Genomic DNA, 21,132 nt, shown 5'->3' with positions numbered 1-21,132 from the left:
CATACTGAAACATCCTGCTCAAACAGAGGGATGCTATGTTAGCTAGCTGGCTATGACTTTCCAACACAAAACTGGAACTCTTCCAAGTCAAGGTAAGCTTTTGGTCTTACTCATTTTTTGCCACCGGTGCCCGCCGGTGTAACTGTTTATTGATGGTACGCTGATGTTACTGCATGATTGTTGCGGGTCTACTAACGCGTTAGTTCTATTAGCTATGCTGACTATGACGTTACTTTAGCTAATATTTACATTTACATTTAAGTCATTTAGCAGACGCTCTTATCCAGAGCGACTTACAAATTGGTGCATTCACCTTATGATATCCAGTGAAACAACCACTTTACAATAATATGGTGACAACGATGTAGGATGTGTGTAGCGGTTTGGTATGGAAAGGTTCTTTCGCCTGGTCACATACAGCTGATGTGTTGTGCATTGAACTCCACAAGCGAAGGGAAGAGGTGAGAGGAGGAGAGCACGTAGATGGGAAAAGGAATACAACGTGGCTTTTATTAAAGTGAACTGTGTTTATACGTGTGATCAGGGGTGTATTCATTCCACTGATTCTGTTGAAAAAGTTTCTTAAAAGCAACAAAACGGGGATAAACATATCTGAATTTGTTCAATAGATATTCTTGTTTGCAACTGTTGGACTAATGATTATGCCCTATATCAGCTAGATGCAGGCAAGAGTGTGCAAGGCGGTACTGAATGTCACTGGCTGTCCATGTGTCAATATCTGTCACCTGAAATTTGTCTCTCAACCTGTGTGCACCTACGTTGTAAACTTTCATTCTTAGGCTAGGTTGTAGCAACCTCATGATGGGTATAGGGAAAATTAGAGTATCATGTAGTAGCCTAAACCTATCGCTGTTACATTGAACTGGGTGCATGGAATATGAATGACAGTCATCCAATATGCTGTAATAGAAATAAGGCCATGCTTGTCACGTCCTGACCAGTAAAAGGGGTTATTTGTCATTGTAGTTTGGTCAGGCCGTGGCAGGGGGTGTTTGTTTTGTATGTTTTGGTGTTTTTGGTTTAGGTTCTATGTTTTCTATGTTTAAATCTAGTTTTCTATTTCTATGTTGGGTTTTTGGTAGGACCTCCAATTAGAGGCAGCTGGTTGTCGTTGTCTCTAATTGGAGGCCATATTTAGTTGAGGTTTGTTTCACTTGTGTTTTGTGGGTGGTTATTTCCTGTATAGCCACGTTATCGATACTCATTGTATATTATTCCTCGTGTTATTATCTTTCTATTACTTTTACATTTTTCTCTCTGTATTATTGGGAAGGGCCCGTAAGTAAGCATTTCACTGTTAGTCTAAACCTGATGTTAGTCTAAACCTGATGTTTACAAAGCATGTGACAAATACAAATTGATTAGATATGTATTTGATAAATCGGTGTGGGAGTCAGACAACTATCTGAGGGAATGGTCAGCAACATCCCACGACTGGTTCCCCTTTACTGACCTCAGATTGAGAACCACTCTGCCTAATACCCTTTCTGTCAAGCTTGGATTCAACCTTCAAAGTGTCTTCTTCACTGGAAAGTAAAACACTAAATGGCACCTGGTCAAAGCGCTCCTCCATGAGCTTGCGGAAATAGCAGCTCTCTACCAGAGTCCTCATCTTGTGCTAGTTTACATATGAAATGAAAGCTTGTTGTTGACAAAAAAAGCAAAAAAAAGTGTCATTAAAATGCCATACTATAGAACCTTGGAAAAACAACTGTACTAACCGTGTTACTACTACCCTTTTCACCGTCACTAATGTTATTAGTGATTTAGTTTAGCTAAAAGCCCCTCATCTAAGCCAGCCCCTAAAGCAAAGCAGTGGCCCGTATCACACTCACTGCAGCATGGTGCCTATCAGCGTCAAGCCACTCCAGTAAGGAATGCTGTTTGGGTCTTAAAGCACGTGGTCAAAACGCAATATTTTTCATGTTGTGTTAGTAAAGTAAGCAGGTGCAGGTGCTAAATTAATGCGTGCAAGCGCTAAATTAATGCGTGCAAGCGTTAAATTAACGTCTACAGGTGCTAAATTAACGCCTACACGTGTCAAATAAGCAAGTGCAAATGTGCTAAATAAACGGCTGCAAGTGGTCCCCCACACCCTACAGCTGTTAAATATACACCTACACACGCTAACTTAACGCGTTATTTAATATGCTAATTTTACCAGCCAATTTCCCTAGCTCCTCCTTTCATTAAATCGGTGTACAGTCAGTTTGATGCAACAACATCACAATTGAAGATGGTGAGAAGGAACTTCCATATCCGCTGCAAACAGACCCTAAATGGCTGCACTCGGCTTCTGCTCGCTGATAATTCTGGACCTGATGCCCTTCGGTCCACGTTAACAAGGTTGATTATTTTTAAATACTATTATTACTTAATCATAAAGTTGATCTGCTAGCTAACACAGAGGACGGGTCTGTGTTTGGCTATGCAGCTATGTTGGAGGCTCAGACACTGAGACAGCAGTGCAAGTAACTTAGGCCTATGTGTCGCTAATGTTGTAAGTCTGATTAGGCCAAGGGAGTATTTTATATTTAGCTAGTATATGTAGAATATATATATTTTGTTGTAATGAATGCTGGTATGTAAATGGCTGGATTTGTCACGTCCTGACCATAGTAAGATGTTATTTTCTATGGTAGAGTAGGTCTGTCACGATTGTCGTCTGGAATGGAGGACCAAAACGCAGCAGGAATGTGGATGCTCATCTTGATATTTATTTGAAATCAAAGTGAACACCAAAAGAACAAAACAACGAACTCATGATCAACAAAACAGTCTTGTAAGGCTCACACAGGCAAAACAAGAAACAATCTCCCACAAACACTAAACCAAACAATTACCCATATATAGGACTCTCAATCAGAGGCAACGAGAAACACCTGCCTCCAATTGAGAGTCCAGCACCCAAACCTAAACATAGAAAATCTAAACTAGACAACATGCAGAAATACAACCTAGAACAACTAACCTAGAACATACACCCAAAACCCAGGAACACATAAATCAAACACCCCCCTCTAACACACACAAAACCCCCACCATACAAAACAAACATCCCTCTGCCACGTCCTGACCGAAATACTAAACAACTACTCCCTCTGCTGGTCAGGACGTGACAGTACCCCCCCCCCCCCTAAAGGTGCAGACCCCGGATGCACCTCATAACTAAACAAAAAACCCAAAACAACAACAAAAAAATCCCCCTAAACTAAAGGGAGGGAAGGGAGGGTGGCTACCGTCACCGACGGCACTTGTGCTACACCCCCCCTCCCCAACCCACCTATACAGGTGGTGGTTCAGGCTCCGGCCTACTGTCCTCCAGAATGCAGACAGACTTGATCAGTTTCGGGCCGTAGGCAGACTCCCTCGTTCCGGATCGTAGACAGACCTCTTCCGTTCCACACTGTAGGCAGACTCATTTGAAACACAGTTACTTATATTTAGTTCTGGATCGTCGATAGACTTACTCAGTTCCGGGTTGCTGATAGACTCACCCGGTTCCGGGTTACAGGCAGACCCCTTTTGTTCCGGGTCGCAGGCAGACCCCCTCTGTTCCGGGTCGCAGGCAGACCCCCTCGGTTCCGGGTCGCAGGCAGACCCCCTCGGTTCCGGGTCGCAGGCAGACCCCTCGGTTCCGGGTCGCAGGCAGACTCCCTCGGTTCCAGGTCGCAGGCAGACCCCCTCGGTTCCGAGTCGCAGGCAGACTCCCTCGGTTCCGGGTCGCAGGCAGACTCCCTCGGTTCTGATTTTGAATTACACTCTAAAGGCCCCACTGCATATAACTTCATGGCATTTAATTAGGCTATGCTACTGTTCATAGCTGCCAATAACAAGAGGCACAGGTAGACTAACAAGAGTTTGTGAATGTGTTGCATCCTTGTGCAGGAGTTGCATCTACAGTACAGCTCAGACTGTAGTAGTAGTACCTCTGAGTTCTGTTGTCACATAGTGCTGGAGCTCTTTCAAGAGATGTTGCCCTAATGTCTTCATTTAGACTTTTCAGGCCACTGACAAATTGTTGCAGCACAGTGGCTGTGCCAGACATGATGATCATTTGGGAGCCAGACCTGTAGATCGCAGAATAAGCAACCTGGTCTCAGAACATTTTGTATTTTTCTCTATGTAAATCCGTAACACTCCATTTAGCATGATATGTTATGTTTCGTATGGTATGTATTAATTTGTGGATGTCCATCACCCGTTTCATATAATATGTTACGAATTACAATTCATATTATATGTTATGATTTAGCAAAACAATACAATATGTTAAGAATTTGCTAAATGTATGATATGTTGCTAGTTGGCCAACGTTAGCTGAGTTAGGGATTATCAGGATATGACCCAGATGCAGACACAGGAGACGGATGGTTCAGTTCTCAGATAATTTATTATAACAAGGGGGGCAGGCAAAGGGCAGGTCGAGGACAGGCAGAGGTTTGTAATCCAAAACAGTGTCAATAACGGACAGAACGGCAGGAAGGGTCAGGGCAGGTAGAATGGTCAGCACCGGGAGGACGAGAAAACAGAAACTAGAGATACTGGAAAATGGGAAAACACACTGGTAAGACAAGACAAACTGGTAACAGACCAACAGAAGACGCAGGTATTAGTACACAGGGGATAATGGAGGAAAATTGGAGACACCTGGGGGGGTGGAGACAAGTACAAGACAGGTGAAATAGATCAGGGTGTGACAGGGTTAGGGTTAAGGTAAGTGTTAAGTTTAGGAGTTAGGTTAAAGGGTTAGGGGAAGGGTTAGCTAAAAGGGTTAAGGTTAGGGGTTAAGGTTATGGTTAAGTTTAGGATTTAGGTTAAAGGGTTAGGGGAAGGGTTAGCTAAAAAGGTTAAGGTTAGGGGTAGGGGAAGGGTTAGGGGAAGGGTTCGCTAACATGCTAAGTAGTTGCAAAGTAGCTAAAAAGTAGTAAGTAGTTGAAAACTTGCTAATTAGCTACAATTCTAAACTTGACCGGGATGAGATTTGATCTCGCAACCTTAGGGTTGCTAGATGTTCGCATTATACGCCTACACATCCACCCCGACCAACCACCCTACTTTTGTTTTTGCTTTGAGTAACCATCTGTCGTATGTAACCATACCAAACGTAACATATCATACTGATTCTGAATGACCGGTTTCAATGTATTATGTTACGTCTAGTCTATGAGACCAGGCTGGAATATGTTAGCTGAGTACACACACAGAGGTCTATAAATAATAGAGAAGTTGAGCCTCCCGCTTATATGCTCTTAGTTGTTGTGGAAATTGCCCACTATGCTGTTCACTTTCCGCATCCATGTCATATCGCTGAGTCTACCTTTAAAAATTGACCAATAGCAGTATAAAGAGGGTAGGCTCTGGTGGTATACTGTATACTGAGGTATTTGGAAATAGCCACAGAATGATTTTTCAATAGCTTCAATACCAGCTGAAACTATTTATTAGATTTTTTTCAATTTTGTATATATATATATATATATATATATATATATATATATATTTGTAACTACCCTTTTAAGTAAATACCTGCAGTCAACTTGTGCAATATGTTAAGAGATAAAGCAGATAATGTTCTTAATTTCACCTGTCACATTACTTTACATCATGAAGCTTACCATAGTTCTCCAGAACAGTTGAGCCAGTCACGTGTTTGTTTGTTAATATCACAATGGGAGAAAGCAGGAGCAGGTGAGTACAGCTGTGTATTGACAGGGGTTGCGTTTTATATTGAAAGTCAACTGTTTTTTTTTCTTGAATAGAGTGATCAGGGACATGCAACTAGTTTTTCTTCACAGAAAATACATCAGTGCAACACATTTGTCAGAAAATTGCTTTGTTTTCATCAGATGACAACAGAAGTGCAATGCTATTTGGTTGGCAGCCACAGTAAATGAGTAAATGAGATCACAAAAGCACGGTATTTATTGCAAAATAACAATGCATGGCCATCATATTTCTAATATTTATCATAGAAGGAATGTAGTCAGCTACATTTCCTAATCTTTTGCTTAAATTTAATCTTGAACTTTACCAACGAATAGTAGGCTGGCTGCCTACACAGACAAAAAAGTACTGGAGAAAAACGCTGCACATGAGTCAAAGCAGTGTCTGCTGATAGAATGGCCCGTTCCACTCATCTGAGTGGAGAAGTGCAATTGAAGCACAAAGTCTGATACTGCCCAGAAATTACAATAAGAAGCCTTTTTGATCTACGTTCACAAAACGCAGCAAGAGATTTCTTAGGCATTTCATATTTTTTTCTGCATGAAAATGTAATAATTCTGCATTAACACTTGCTAAGTTTAACTTGCTAGTTATCTAATTAAGTTGCAGTATTGTGGAGTAACAACAATGTTGTTGATCCATCTGCAGTTTTCTCCTATCACAACCATTAAACTCTAACTATTTTACAGTCACTCATGGTGAAATCCCTGAGTGGTTTCCTTCCTCTCCGGCAACTGAGTTTGGAAGAACACCTGTATCTTTGTAGTGACTGGGTGTATTGAATAACAGTACCATCCAAAGTGTAATTCATAACTTCACCATGCTCAAAGGGATGTTCAATGTCTGCTATTTTTTGTTTACCCATCTACCAATAGGTGCCCTTATTTGCGAGCCATTGGAAAACCTCCCTGATCTTTGTGGTTGAATCTGTGTTTGAAAGTCACTGCTTGACTGAGGGACCTCACAGATAATTGTATGTGTGGGGTACAGAGGTGCGATAGTAATTCAAAAATCATGTTAAACACTATTATTGCAAACAGAGTGAGAGTCCATGACGCATAGTATGTAACTTGTTAAGCAAATGTTTACTACTGATCTTATTTAGGCTTCCATAACAAAGGGGTTGAATACTTATTGGCTCAAGACATTTCAGCTTTTCATTGACAAAAAAATCTACATTTAATCAATTTATAATTCAGGCGGTAACACAACAAAATGTTGAAAAGTCAAGATTACTTTCTGAAGACAGTGTAACTGTAGTGCCTCTGCCCAGAACAGGGCTCCGGGCAGCCGAGCGGAAATGGAGGAAAACTCGCCTCCCTGCGGACCTGGCATCCTTTCACTCCCTCCTCTCTACATTCTCCTCTTCTGTCTCTGCTGCTAAAGCCACTTTCTACCACTCTAAATTCCAAGCATCTGCCTCTAACCCTAGGAAGCTCTTTGCTACCTTCTCCTCCCTCCTGAATCCTCCTCCCCCTCCCTCCCCTCCTCCCTCTCTGCGGATGACTTCGTCACCCATTTTGAAAAGAAGGTTGACGATATCCGATCCTCGTTTGCTAAGTCAAACGACACCGCTGGTCCTGCTCACACTGCCCTACCCTGTGCTTTGACCTCTTTCTCCCCTCTCTCTCTAGATGAAATCTCGCGTCCTGTGACGGCCGGCCGCCCAACAACCTGCCCACTTGACCCTATCCCCTCCTCTCTTCTCCAGACCATTTCCGGAGACCTTCGCCCCTACCTCACCTCGCTCATCAACTCATCCTTGACCGCTGGCTACGTCCCTTCCGTCTTCAAGAGAGCGAGAGTTGCACCCCTTCTGAAAAAACTTACACTCGATCCCTCCGATGTCAACAACTACAGACCAGTATCCCTTCTTTCTTTTCTCTCCAAAACTCTTGAACGTGCCGTCCTTGGCCAGCTCTCCTGCTATCTCTCTCAGAATGACCTTCTTGATCCTAATCAGTCAGGTTTCAAGACTGGGCATTCAACTGAGACTGCTCTTCTCTGTGTCACGGAGGCTCTCCGCACTGCTAAAGCTAACTCTCTCTCCTCTGCTCTCATCCTTCTAGACCTATCTGCTGCCTTTGATACTGTGAACCATGAGATCCTCCTCTCCACCCTCTCCGAGTTGGGCATCTCCGGCGCGGCCCACGCTTGGATTGCGTCCTACCTGACAGGTCGCTCCTACCAGGTGGCGTGGCGAGAATCTGTCTCCGCACCACGCGCTCTCACCACTGGTGTCCCCCAGGGCTCTGTTCTAGGCCCTCTCCTATTCCCGCTATACACCAAGTCACTTAGCTCTGTCATATCCTCACATGGTCTCTCCTATCATTGCTATGCAGACGACACACAATTAATCTTCTCCTTTCCCCCTTCTGATAACCAGGCGGCGAATCGCATCTCTGCATGTCTGGCAGACATATCAGTGTGGATGACGGATCACCACCTCAAGCTGAACCTCGGCAAGACGGAGCTGCTCTTCCTCCCGGGGAAGGACTGCCCGTTCCATGATCTCGCCATCACGGTTGACAACTCCCTTGTGTCCTCCTCCCAGAGTGCTAAGAACCTTGGCGTGATCCTGGACAACACCCTGTCATTCTCCACTAACATCAAGGCGGTGACCCGATCCTGTAGGTTCATGCTCTACAACATTCGCAGAGTACGACCCTGCCTCACACAGGAAGCGGCGCAGGTACTAATCCAGGCACTTGTCATCTCCCGTCTGGACTACTGCAACTCGCTGTTGGCTGGGCTCCCTGCCTGTGCCATTAAACTCCTACAACTCATCCAGAACGCCGCAGCCCGTCTGGTGTTCAACCTTCCCAAGTTCTCTCACGTCACCCCGCTCCTCCGCACACTCCACTGGCTTCCAGTTGAAGCTCGCATCCGCTACAAGACCATGGTGCTTGCCTACGGAGCTGTGAGGGGAACGGCACCTCCGTACCTTCAGGCTCTGATCAGGCCCTACACCCAAACAAGGGCACTGCGTTCATCCACCTCTGGCCTGCTCGCCTCCCTACCTCTGAGGAAGCAGAGTTCCCGCTCAGCCCAGTCAAAACTGTTCGCTGCTCTGGCACCCCAATGGTGGAACAAGCTCCCTCACGACGCCAGGACAGCGGAGTCAATCACCACCTTCCGGAGACACCTGAAACCCCACCTCTTTAAGGAATACCTGGGATAGGATAAAGTAATCCTTCTAACCCCCCCCCCCCCCTTAAAAGATTTAGATGCACTATTGTAAAGTGGTTGTTCCACTGGATATCATAAGGTGAATGCACCAATTTGTAAGTCGCTCTGGATAAGAGCGTCTGCTAAATTACTTAAATGTAAATGTTAAATGTCTCTGCCATTCACTACAATGCATCCAGATGGCGTCTGTTTGCCTGTTTGTGGACAGTATTGACAGACTACAGGAAACACTGCACCTCTGCTCAAACAGTAGATAAGAGTGTCTCTCTCTTTTCTCTCTGTCTCCCTCTCTCTCCCCCTCTTTCTCTCTGGAATGCAGCATCCCCCCACCCCCTGTCCATCCGTTTGTCCATCTCCCTCCAAGAAAAGAGGGGAGAGACAGGACAGGAGAAGCATGGGAAAAAAATACATTGAAGCATTCCAGCTAAATGCCCAGGATAAAACCAGGTGTGAGAGAATCGGTCTCCTGTTTAGACTTGACACAACAAAGCAGGACAACATCTGTCAGCTGCCAGTCAGCTAAAAGACACTGTTTGCTACTTAGCGCTCTGTTTGTGTTGGGAGAATGGCTTGGCTGTGAGGGAATGCCACTGGCAAGTGCGGCTTCTCATCAACCTGCTGCTGAAACTGGCTTCAGAGTACGACACAACCTTCTCCAACTCTGGGAAACATGTTGGATAAAATATCAAACCTTAGCTACAATTTCCTTTACTACAATCATTTGTAGCCTATACAAAGTGCTACCTTGCAGTCTTTAGTCATGATAAACTTTCTGGTGTGACATAAGACGTGTTTCCGGAACATCGTGGTTGAGTAAATGTTGTAGTAAGGACCAGCATGTATTCTCACACCGGAACCACAAAAAAAACGTTCCCCAATGTTCTATAATCAGTTTGTTGCTTGACCTAGGGTGGGATACAAGATTTAGAGGGTTTATTCCTGTTCACATTTGTTTCTGTTTGCTTGGCCAATTGGGTTTCCTGCTCCTTTCATTCAGAGAAGTTTAAACCAGGCTCCCTGGACTTCCTCTTATTTGATAGCAGCCAGCTCTCGAATAAGTGAAGGATGGGTTCACTGTGAGAGGTTGAGTGCATGGATATGTGTGTGCACGCTGTGTGCAAATACATCGGTGTGTGTATACTGTAAGTGTGCGCGCCTCATTGTTGACGACAAGGCAGCTCATTTAAATCGCAACATGAGCGTGAGGAGGTGGACTCATGTTGCACACAATGCACACACACACATAACGACATACACACCGACACACAAAACATTTCTCCTCTATTTCTAAAATAAATAATAAGTGCCCCTGAGAGTCATGCTCAATTGAGATGTAACTGTCGGAGTGGGATTACCTGATAATGACATTCTGGTGGCCTCCATTTTGTTTCTACAGTGTGTAAAGTGGCACAGAGAGCCAGTGGCTAGGGTTTGCTGGGCAGGCTGGGACACTGGATACCAAGTGTCAAGATGCCAAGCAGGCGAGGGTTGCTATTATGTTCCCAAGCAGATACCTGATAAAGGAAATGAACACTGTCCTCTGTAAAAAAAATAAAAAATAATACTTTTTATAATGCTGTACTGTCTACCGCAGTGTGTGTATGTGTGTCAGGTAATATTGGTGATGTGTGTCTACATAAAATGGGGGGTTGTGGGTGGCTGTGTGAGTGTTTACATATCTGTGTGTGAGTGTTTCCATCATATCAGAGAAAGACACTCAGAAAACAGAGGTTGGGTCATTTAAGCCCTGTTGTCTGTTTGTCTGTGTGTGTGTCTGTGTGTGTGTGTGTGTGTGTGTGTGTGTGTGTGTGTGTGTGTGTGTGTGTGAGTAAAATATAATACTGTATACTGTGAACAGAATACATTTTATAGAACAACGAAACCGAATGTAAGTACATACAATACATTCGGAAAGTATTCAGACCCCTAGCCTTATTGTACATTGGATTATAAAAAAAAATTGCCCTCATCAATCTTCACGCAATACTCAATAATGACGAAGTGAAAAGAGTTTTTTAGAAATTTTTGAAAATGTTTTCAAAATAAAAAAACTAAATACCTTATTTACATAAGTATTCAGACCCTTTGCTATGAGACTCGAAATTGAGCTCAGGCGCATCCTGTTTCCATATAATACATTTTATAGAACAACGAAACCGAATGTAAGGACATACAGTACAATCGGAAAGTATTCAGGCCCTTTGACTTTTTCCACATTTCGTTACGTTACAGCCTTATTCTACATTGTTTTAAATAATTTTTTCCCCTCATCGAGCTACACACAATACCCCATAATGACAAAGCGAAAACAGGTTTTTAGAAATGTATGCAAATGTATTAAAAAAAATAAAAATACCTTATTTACATTAGTATTCAGACCCTTTGCTATGGGACTCGAAATTGAGCTCAGGTGCATTGTTTCCATGATTTGGAAAGGCACACACCTGTCTATATAAGGTTAACAGTGCATGTCAGAGCAAAAACCAAACCATTAGGTTGAAGCAATTGTCCGTAAAGCTCCAAGACAGGATTGTGCCGGGGCAAAGATCTGGGGAAGGGTACCAAAAAATGTCTGCAGCATTTTATGTCCACAAGAACACAGTGGCCTTCATCATTCTTAAATGGAAGAAGTTTGAAACCACCAAGACTCTTCCTAGAGCTGGCTGCCCGGCCAAACTGAGCAATCGGGGGAGAAGGGCCTTGGTCAGGGAAGTGACCAAGAACCCGATGGTCACTCTGACAGAGCTCCAGAGTTCCTCTGTGGAGATGGGAGAACCTTCCAGAAGGACAACCAGCTCTGCAGCACTCCACCAATCAGGTCTTTATGGTAAAGTGGCCAGACGGAAGTCACGCCTCAGTAAAAGGCACATGACAGCCCGCTTGGAGTTAACCAAAAGGCACCTAAAGGACTCTCAGACCATGAAAAACAAAATTCTCTGGTCTGATGAAACCAATTTGAACTGTTTGGCCTGAATGTCAAGCGTCACATCTGAAGGAAACCTGGCACCATCCCTACGGTGAAGCATAGTGGTGGCAGCATCATGCTGTGGGGATGTTTTTCAGCGGCAGGACCTGGGAGAGTAGTCAGGATCGAGGGAAAGATGAACGGACCAAAGTACAGATCCTTGATGAAAATCTGCTCCAAACCACTCAGGACCTCAGACTGGGGCGAAGGTTCACCTTCCAACAGGACAATGACCCTAAGCACACAGCCAAGACAGCGCAGGGGTGGCTTCGGGACAAGTCTCTGAATGTCCTTGAGTGGCCCAGTCAGAGCCCGGACTTGAACCCAATCGAACATCTCTGGAGAGTCCTGGAAATAGCTGTGCAGCAATTCTCCCCATCCAACCTGACAGAGCTCAAGAGGATCTGCAGAGAATAATTGGAGACACTCCCCAAATACAGGTGTGCCAAGCTTGTAGCGTCATACCCAAGAAGACTCAAGGCTGTAATCGCTACCAAAGGTGCTTCAACAAAGTACTGATTAAATGGTCTGAATACTTATGTAAATGTAATATTTCAGTTGTTTATTTTCTAAAAATGTATTCCATTTTAGAATAAGGCTGTAATGTAACAAGATGTGGAAAAAGTCAAGAGGTCAGAATACTTTCCAAATACACCATATAACCACGGTGGCATTGTGCGTTATCTGTGACCTGCACAGTGAGGATATCACTTACATGTTACTGTATATAGAGCACCAAGCAAATGGACTTTTCACCACTCATTTCCATCAACATTTCTGTCACGTAGGCCTCTAGGTCATCAGGCTGCTGATTATCCCGCACACCTGTCACCATCGTCTCGCGCACCTGCGCCTCATGACACTCACCTGGACTCCATCACCTCCTTGATTACCTTCCCTATATCTGTCACTCCCCTTGGTTCTTTCCTCAGGTGTTATTGACTCTGTTTCATGTCGGTGCATTGTGTTCATTGTTTTGTTTATTTATTAAAACACTCACTCCCTGAACTTGCTTCCCGACTCTCTGCGCACTCCTTACAATTTCACTGAATGACAATATGGTGATGACATACAGGAATAAACCAAAATCACTCCTGTTAAATAACAGCTGAGAGCCTACTTTTATATAGGCCTTTGCATACCTTTCGACAGTTAATATCACATCTCAAGTCTTTGTTTCCAGAAGACCCATAGTTGAATCGGTTAAAACTTCCTCATGTGTAAAGTCATCACTCACAAGATGTTTCAAAGGGAGAAATAATAATACATACACATAAATACTGTCAGATGTATGTGTGTTGTTTTGCTTTATTCCAGAGGTATTGCTAAAGAGCAATTCGAACAACACATATCACACCACTGCATTGCAATGTGCCAACTCACTACGTCTTCACTTTGTATTCCGCCAATGCTGAGTGCAGTCAGTCTACAAAGAAACACACTCATAAAAACTGACATGGGAGCAAAGAGAGACCAGCTACAAAAGGGGCTATGAAAATGTATTCCCTGAGTTGACTTCTTGTTAAAGCCTATTTACTTTCTGGGGTGTTTGTGTTGAAATATTTGTGGGACAAGGAGTGCTGTCAAAAGACAATTGGTGGTAGAGAGAACATGATTCTTCATGTGATTTGAAAAAAATTCTCAGCCTAAATAGATGTTCAATGTTTGGCTACAGACATTCCTGCTGACAGTGTAGGTCACTCTAGTATCTTTGTATTGGTGGGCTGTAGTTTTCCTTTTTTTAACATATAAAACATACATATACAAAAGACAACATACAGATGCACACAAACATCCACAACATCACTGCTGCCAAGACCCACCTGCTCACATCTCCAGGGCCCGCATCTCTCTACGCCACATAGCCTCAAACAGCACCATTTTGTTTCATTCCTTCTCCCATGCACTTTCAATATTTAGATAGTAAAGCATTTGACCTTCCCATTGTGTTAACAATGGTTGATTTCCAGGTAAGTATACGTTTTTTCAAGATGATTGACGAGAAAAGTATCGTCCAACCCATTGGGTATCTCACTGCACCCTCATATGCCATATCTTGAAATATACAGACAGGTGGATTAAAAGTACATTTACATTGTAATACTTCTGACAGCCAAGTTTCTAACTCTGCCCATAACATTTGGACATTAGTTTTCCCATTGTGCTGTAAGTGTTAGAAAACGTATCAGGGCAAAAGGTTTTCCTAACCATGTGGCCTGACCAGGAAAAACCCTGGCTGTAGTTATAACTATCAGAGACTTTTTCCAGAGGTTATTCAGGAACATTGTCCTCTGCTGTCTACCTTCTATTTTGCAAATGTGAAAATAAAAAAAGCACTATAAGATGACATTAATTCAATTCCATATTAGTTATCTTTTCATCAATCTATGTGCAGGTTGCCCCGTGTTGGCATACAGTTGTACTTTTCGATCATAGGTGTGCAATTCAGGTCACACGCATGGCTGCAGCTGGTGATGATTACCTGTGCTCAGTTTTTCATCTATCAGATAGGATCAGTGTTGCCAACTTAGTGACTTTGTCACTATTTTTAGCGAGTATTCAGACCCCTCTAGCGACACATTTAAAAAAATGTTTTGACTAGCGACAAATCTAGCAACTTTTTCTGGTGTTAATGTGAACTTTTGGAGACTCTGACGTGAAAGCACATATCGTTCTTACTCTTCTCAACGAGCAGCGGGTGCTGCCGTGGGCCCCACCCCAGTCCCAAAGCACTCACAGGCGACCCAGTCCTCGCACTGCAGTCAGAGCAGGAGATGTTCACCCCTCCGCGTCGACTGCAAATGAATCGCGCATGTGGAAAGCCGCTGCTGGCTGATCCCACCCTGGCTTACATTCAGGGCGGGATGTAAATGTAAAATGTTCTTTGTCTAAAATAAATCAATGCACAAAAATAAATCACTACATTTGACTCACACAGCCTGTCACTTACTCACCTTGTCCACTGTGTGTGTGCCTCTCTGTGACATAAGCTAAACATCTAGCTGACTAGCTCATCATGTCTCAGTCCGAACTGTACACTCAAAAATACAGAAAGGAGTGTGAATCAAACCCTGAATTCAAAGGCTGGTTGAAGCCATTTATTGGAGATGATACACGGGCATACTGCCTGTATTGTAAGGCTGATTTCTACCCCAAACTTAGTGATGTAAAAAAACACATGACAACTCAAAAACATACTCAAAAGGCAAAGCCTTATAACAGTTCCACCCAAAACAAGCTGCCATTTATGGTAAAAAAAAATTACTCTGCAAAAAAGGCTGAGGCCACCATGGCATTAGCTATTGCTGAACACTGTTCCATGCTGGCATGTGGTCACATTGGAGAAGCATGTAGAGCTCAGACTCCACTGCTGCTACCCACTTCAAAATGCACAGGACAAAGTGCACAGAAATGATTAATGGTATTCTAGCACCATACTTTCTGAAAAAGTTGGTCGCAGATGTGGGTGAGCAGCATTTCAGCCTCCTCCTCAATGAGTCCACAGATGTAAGTGTTTAAGTACCTGGGGGTTGTGATAAGGTACTTTAGTGACACCAAGCAGACAATTGTATCAACATTTCTGGGGCTTGTTGAGTTGGAGGGAGGAAATGCCAAATCTATAACCCGTGCTGTTGTGGCTTTCCTCGAGAAGTGTTGTCTTAAAAAAGAGAAACTCCTGGGGATAGGGACTGACAATGCCTCTGTTATGACGGGGATTAACAATGGGGTCCATAAAGTGCTGTAGGAGGAGTATGGTCTCAAATATCTGGTTCTTATTCACTGTGTGCCACTCTGCAGCTTGCTCATTTGTAGTTCTAAACATATTTAAGGTGTTTTTTACTCACTTTTTGTCTCTCCCACGACGTTATTACTCTCTCCTACAGCGTCCATCACAATTACATGCACGTGGCCAATTATGCAAATTAGGTGATGACATCATTTAGCAACTTTTAGGATAGCCAATAGCTACTTTCCTTACTGAGGAGTTGGCAACACTGGATAGGATAACATGCATACAAATAAAATTAATACAACGGGAGCCCCTTTCAAGTCAATGATTCGTCTGTTCTAATCATTTAATTTCTATGCATTTAATCCTATCAAATAGCCAAAATCCGAATAGATACATTTTGAAAAAGTGAGCGCTGAAGTTCAACGCGGGAAGTTCAATAGCCCCGGGACCTGTTTAACCACTGACAATTCGGAAAAACAGACTTTTTGTGTTAAAATAGTTCTATGCTGTTGAGTCTACCAAATCCGTAGAGTTTAAGAAAATCCCATTGTTTTTGGTAGCCTAGCAGTTAAAAGAGTTGGGACGGGTAACCGAAAGGTTGATGGTTCGAATCCCTGAGCTGGCAAAGGGGAAAATCTGCCGTTCTACCCTTGAACAAGGCAGTTAACCCCCAACAACTGCTTCCAGGATGTCAATTAAGGCATGCAGCTCTTGTGGCGTGCAAATGAAAATATCCTTATATAGCTGCAAAAGGATCCTTATATAGCTGCAAAAGGAGTCACTTTGCCAACATGAGAATGAACTAAAAGGGAGTTCTTGGTTTTATCCATTGAGTTACAGCAAAGTAAATTGGGTGCAGAATTGGGATGTGGCCATTGTCATAGATATGTAATTAAATAAAACAGCAAACACTGCTTGCACTCACTTTTCAGAATGCTCCTTGGATTGGGATGGATAATAGGCATTCAGAAAAAGCCAGCAACGGGTAGGCCCAAGGGTTTATTAAGGTGCTAAATTAGTAGGCCTAGTGTAAAATTGTGTTTTGTTATGGCAAAGAAGGGTACAATCAAACTATAGGCCTATCATGGTGCGTTCTGTTCGTTCCTGATGTTGACATATTAATTGTGAATAGGCTAGGCCTACTTTCAAGATTTACACAAAACGGGGAAGGGCACCAGAAATACGAGGTAAACCATTAACAAATCTCTACAAATACCCTATTTTCGAGAGCGCATCGTAAACCTGACATTTTCCTCGTATAGACTAACGGGTAGGCTATTTAAAATGACAATTTGTGAAGCGTGGAAATGTACGCAGTGACCCATTCCTAACAAAAGGGACATAATGGTAGCATTTACATATGTTTAAAAATATCCATAATATGATTGCTTAGGAAAGGTGTACTTTATTGCCAGTTCTGGACTGTTTCTAAATGTTTTTTTTTTTACTATTTCTTTATTTTATAGTTTAGATTAGATTATGGCTATAACTAAACAACATAGGCATAGACTACTTCAATGTCACAGTGCAATTCCTTTTTGGTTCTACACTTGTTCTATTGGACGCATCATTTCTCCGAAGGGTGGCGTTTTACACCACTTTCGGCAGCTTTCCTGAAAACGAAGGTCCCCTTCACCAGTCGTATCAGCAATTCAGACTGCATGCAAACCAGAAGGGTGATTGTGAAAGAGTCGAGAGGGTGAAGTATAGCGCATTCCTCGAGAGAGAGAATCCTACCGTTCTCTCTCCCAGCCGGCTTTCAGCCAGGCAGCTTGGCTCGCACACGCAGTAGATGCATGACTTCTGGCTGAAATTGGGAGCTTCGTGGTCAGTAGGGAAATTAGAGGGATTATTCTAACCGAAATAGCGAGTAGGCTATTGTTGCAACATCAATTTATAGGCTACTTTGCGTCGCAGAGATTTAATTTCGTACGCAACTTTTTGTTATCCGTTTTGGTGACCATGGGTTCACAACAAACTCACTTGTACGGGTGGGCATTGATGATAGTCGCGGTTTTCTGTCAACGGGGTCATGAAAGTTGCCCGGAGAAAGATTTGGAGAAAAGGGAAGAGGACGCGAATGTAGTTTTGACTGGCACCGTTGAAGAAATCATGAACATGGACCCAGTGCACAACACATACTCTTGCAAGGTAAGTCTGACTGTCCTAGCGCGAGTTGATAGATTTCTGTTGAATGAGGTTGTTGCTGAATCTTTAACCGTTGGTTACAGAGTAACATAGTGTTGTTGAAAACGTATCACATGTTTGTTTAAGTAGGGTAGGCTTACATGTAACTCCAAAGGGGCACCTGTCAAATCATAGCCAATACCAGCCCACTTTTCTTCCAATGTCATTTAGAAGATTTTGTTCGATTGTGGTCATTCGAATCAGAGCATCGGTTTTAGTAGGCCTACTCGTACATTCGCAAAGCTTCAAATAAAGGCAATAGTTGAACAAATAAGTAACAATATCGCCCCTTTTTAACAAACGAGTTTTATTACGTATTTTAGGATAATAAACCCTTTTATACATACATAGGGAACACAAAGATTTGTATTCAAAGGGAAGGTAAATTGAGTTCTAATGATTTTAAATGCTTGAATTAGCTATACGGCGTTACATTTGCGGTTATCCAGAAGACTTTCTTTATTTATAGGCATGAGGTAGTGTTTGACAATTACCTTGTCACAGAGCACAACACTAAAGAACCATATCTTACGTGTTCCTTAAAGTTTTTACCATCTAACCATCAATTATATAGCTACTGGACGTACTGCCACCTAATCATCTCAACCATGCTGTGAACCACCTGCCAGTGCCCTTGACCGACCTCCTGCAAACTGCATCCATTTGTATAGTCAGTGGTCCATTTTGTGGTATGTTGAAAACGGTATGCATCTCTCTGGAAGCAATAAAGTACCTTTTTTTTGCAAACATGACAAACCATTATACCAGTAGGATAAAGCTAAAAATACACAATGAATATTTTTCGATCTTGTATTATCCATAACTCCGCAGACACCACAGACGAGAGGCTGGAAGCAGCATGGGGTCAGCCACAAAGATATGCCCCTGCAGCAGGTTATGGGTTAAAGGGCCTTGCTCTAGGGCACAATGGCAGTAGGTTGCACCAGAGATTCTGATGCCTTGGTTGCAAAATCATGTAGTAATGTGTACTGTTAACAGATAGATAAATACATATTCAAATGGGTGCGGGAAAAGCTTGATGTGCTGCATTAAGATTAGAAGGGCTGCAAACAAGTTATTCCAATGTAGCCTAATTTTGAGCGATATACAGTAGCATATTCATACACCTGTGAAATCCATGACCGTAGTCCTCACAGAAGCCAATCCTGCAATTAACACTCCGCCACAAACCCCTCCGCATTGTCTATCATTGAGAAATTCCTTTGGTCATTCATTGTGTAAAAAAAATAAAAAGAGCAGTCGGTGCTCTTCCAGCTCTGCAACCTACTGTTTGGTCTATGGTTCCTTGGCTCATGATTTGGGATGTAGATAAGTTGTCCCATTTTGGGATCTGGACCAGCCCATAAAGTGAAAGGAAAACCTACCAATGAATATGCAAAGTCTTCTGTTGGAAATAAGGTTATGGTTTAGGAGATGTAGTCCAGGAAAGTAAGTAATTATTCAACCCTGTTACTCTCTAATGTATACAATTTGGCCCTTTTTAAATTTGTATTACAGTAAGTGCTTTGGAGAATAAGTCCCTGCAATACCTTAGATTAGTCCTGGAGTCCTGGCTGAAATCTATTTGTTTGACTAAAATGATTGCAAAATACTTTTGCTATTAAATGTTTGCTTAAAGTTAGACTGCAAAATGACATCATAAACCATATGACAACTTTCCACTTGCAGACATCATATCCTGTTCATGATGTCATCTTGTTCAGTCTACCGTTAAAGTTACAGCCTCAATAAAGAGCTAAACCCCCACTGTCTTTCTCCATGGCCTTGGTAAAGGTGAGGGTATGGCGGTACCTGAAAGGAAAGACCATGGTCAATGGAGAGGTTCTTTTGGACGGTGGCAACAAGGTGATGATTGGTGGCTTTGGGGACCCTGAGGTCTGCGACAACCAGGTTGCCACTGGTGACACGCGCATATTCTTTGTCAACCTGGCTCCGGAGTTCATGTGGCCAACGCACAAGAATGAGCTGATGCTCAACTCCAGCCTGATGAGGATTACCCTGCGTAACCTGGAGGAGGTGGAGAACTGTGTGGACGGTAAGCTGCCATTTTGTTGACTCCTCTCTCTCTGTCTCAACAGGACTGTATGGAATAGACACCCCATCTCTAACAGTCCCATCTAATGTGGCTGCAAGTGCCAGCCAGGTGAACTGAATGTGTTGTTGCTAAACCTCCACACATTAGCCCGAGAAGAGTCAATTTCATGGAAATTGAAATACAAGTGTTTCAGGAGTGGCCACCTGCTAGTTTATGTGATTATTTGAAGGTTATTCTGACAGTTGTATTGGGCAGTCACATTGTAAAGCTAGGCATCACAATCCCTGCTCTCATGCATCACAAGTAGGTGGTGTCTGAAATGTCATAGCTGTAGGGTTACAACCATAACTCTGTTTCCCAGTACTCAGACAAATTGGGACACCTGAGTCATCAAAGCATGTTGGTTGTCATGGTGAATGAGATGCGGCCCTTCTCTGGTCTGTCAGCCCTCAAGGAGGTAGACAGTGTCCCCTTTGATGAACACCTTCAGAGACAGTAAATGACCTCCCTGAGGCTTGACCCCTAACCTTTGTCCCTTGTCAGTGGGACATTTTATGTAGTCAGGAGCTCCTTAAGTCTTTTTACATATAACCCGGAGCGTTGAGTTATTTACCGGGGATGACATTTCTCACACTCTTTTAGCAGTTGACCGTTATGTTCACACCACTGTTAGTGGCAAAGCCTTGGTGCCATAAAGAGACAGCCTTTCTCATTTTATCTAAACAGAGGCAGAGTCGGGAGCAGGTGGAAACTGAAGTGGAGAACGAATGAATAGATCAGACTTGTCTGCACTTCAGAACATAGTTTTCGAGGAGCTTCCTGAGTTTGGGAGAAAAAAAGGACAAAAATAATCAATTTTAGCCAGCCGCAGCTGTAGATACCGAAAACGTCCCCACTGCAATAAGAGTTAATTGAAAAGGTTTGCCTCTTCTAGGTATTTTTTTGTAGAGAACCCATTTGTCAGCCACTATAAGAAGACCCATACCGGTGACTAATGAGTCCGTGACTATGCCCCTCTCTGACCTCTGTGCCATCAAGCATGGCTTGTTGCTGTTCAGCTGGTGCTTGACAATGCTGGTCAAGGTAAGACTCCACGGCCTTCATAAGAAGGTCTCAAATACCAAGGAAAATTGTCGGTGCATGACTCATTCGTGGTAGCAGGTGATTCCAATGGTCACAGCTTGCTTATAGTGTTTGGTTGAGTTTGGCACACACACATTAATTTGCTTGTCTGTCTAAGCAAGAAACACTGTA

The 21,132-nt window shown here is 43.1% G+C and overlaps 1 protein-coding gene across 2 annotated transcripts in view; it reads left to right on the top strand.

The window, feature by feature from the left end:
* Positions 1–17,312: 17,312 nt before the first annotated feature.
* The window catches only part of LOC115168970 (agrin), a 404,724-nt gene continuing 400,904 nt past the window's right edge, over positions 17,313–21,132 (top strand). Inside the window, exons 1-2 of one of the 2 annotated variants that reach the window (XM_029724547.1) lie at positions 17,313–17,786; positions 19,617–19,878. In XM_029724547.1, coding sequence (XP_029580407.1) covers positions 17,598–17,786; positions 19,617–19,878 — 451 coding nt within the window. In that variant the 5' untranslated portion in view covers positions 17,313–17,597. The remainder of the gene's footprint in view (positions 17,787–19,616; positions 19,879–21,132) is intronic. The other variant, XM_029724548.1, reaches the window with a different exon arrangement.

The sequence above is a fragment of the Salmo trutta genome, chromosome 30, assembly GCF_901001165.1.
Source record: "Salmo trutta chromosome 30, fSalTru1.1, whole genome shotgun sequence".
NCBI lineage: Eukaryota > Metazoa > Chordata > Actinopteri > Salmoniformes > Salmonidae > Salmo > Salmo trutta.
The sequence above is the reverse complement of the archived record's forward strand: the minus strand, read 5'-3'. Positions and strand labels throughout refer to the sequence as shown.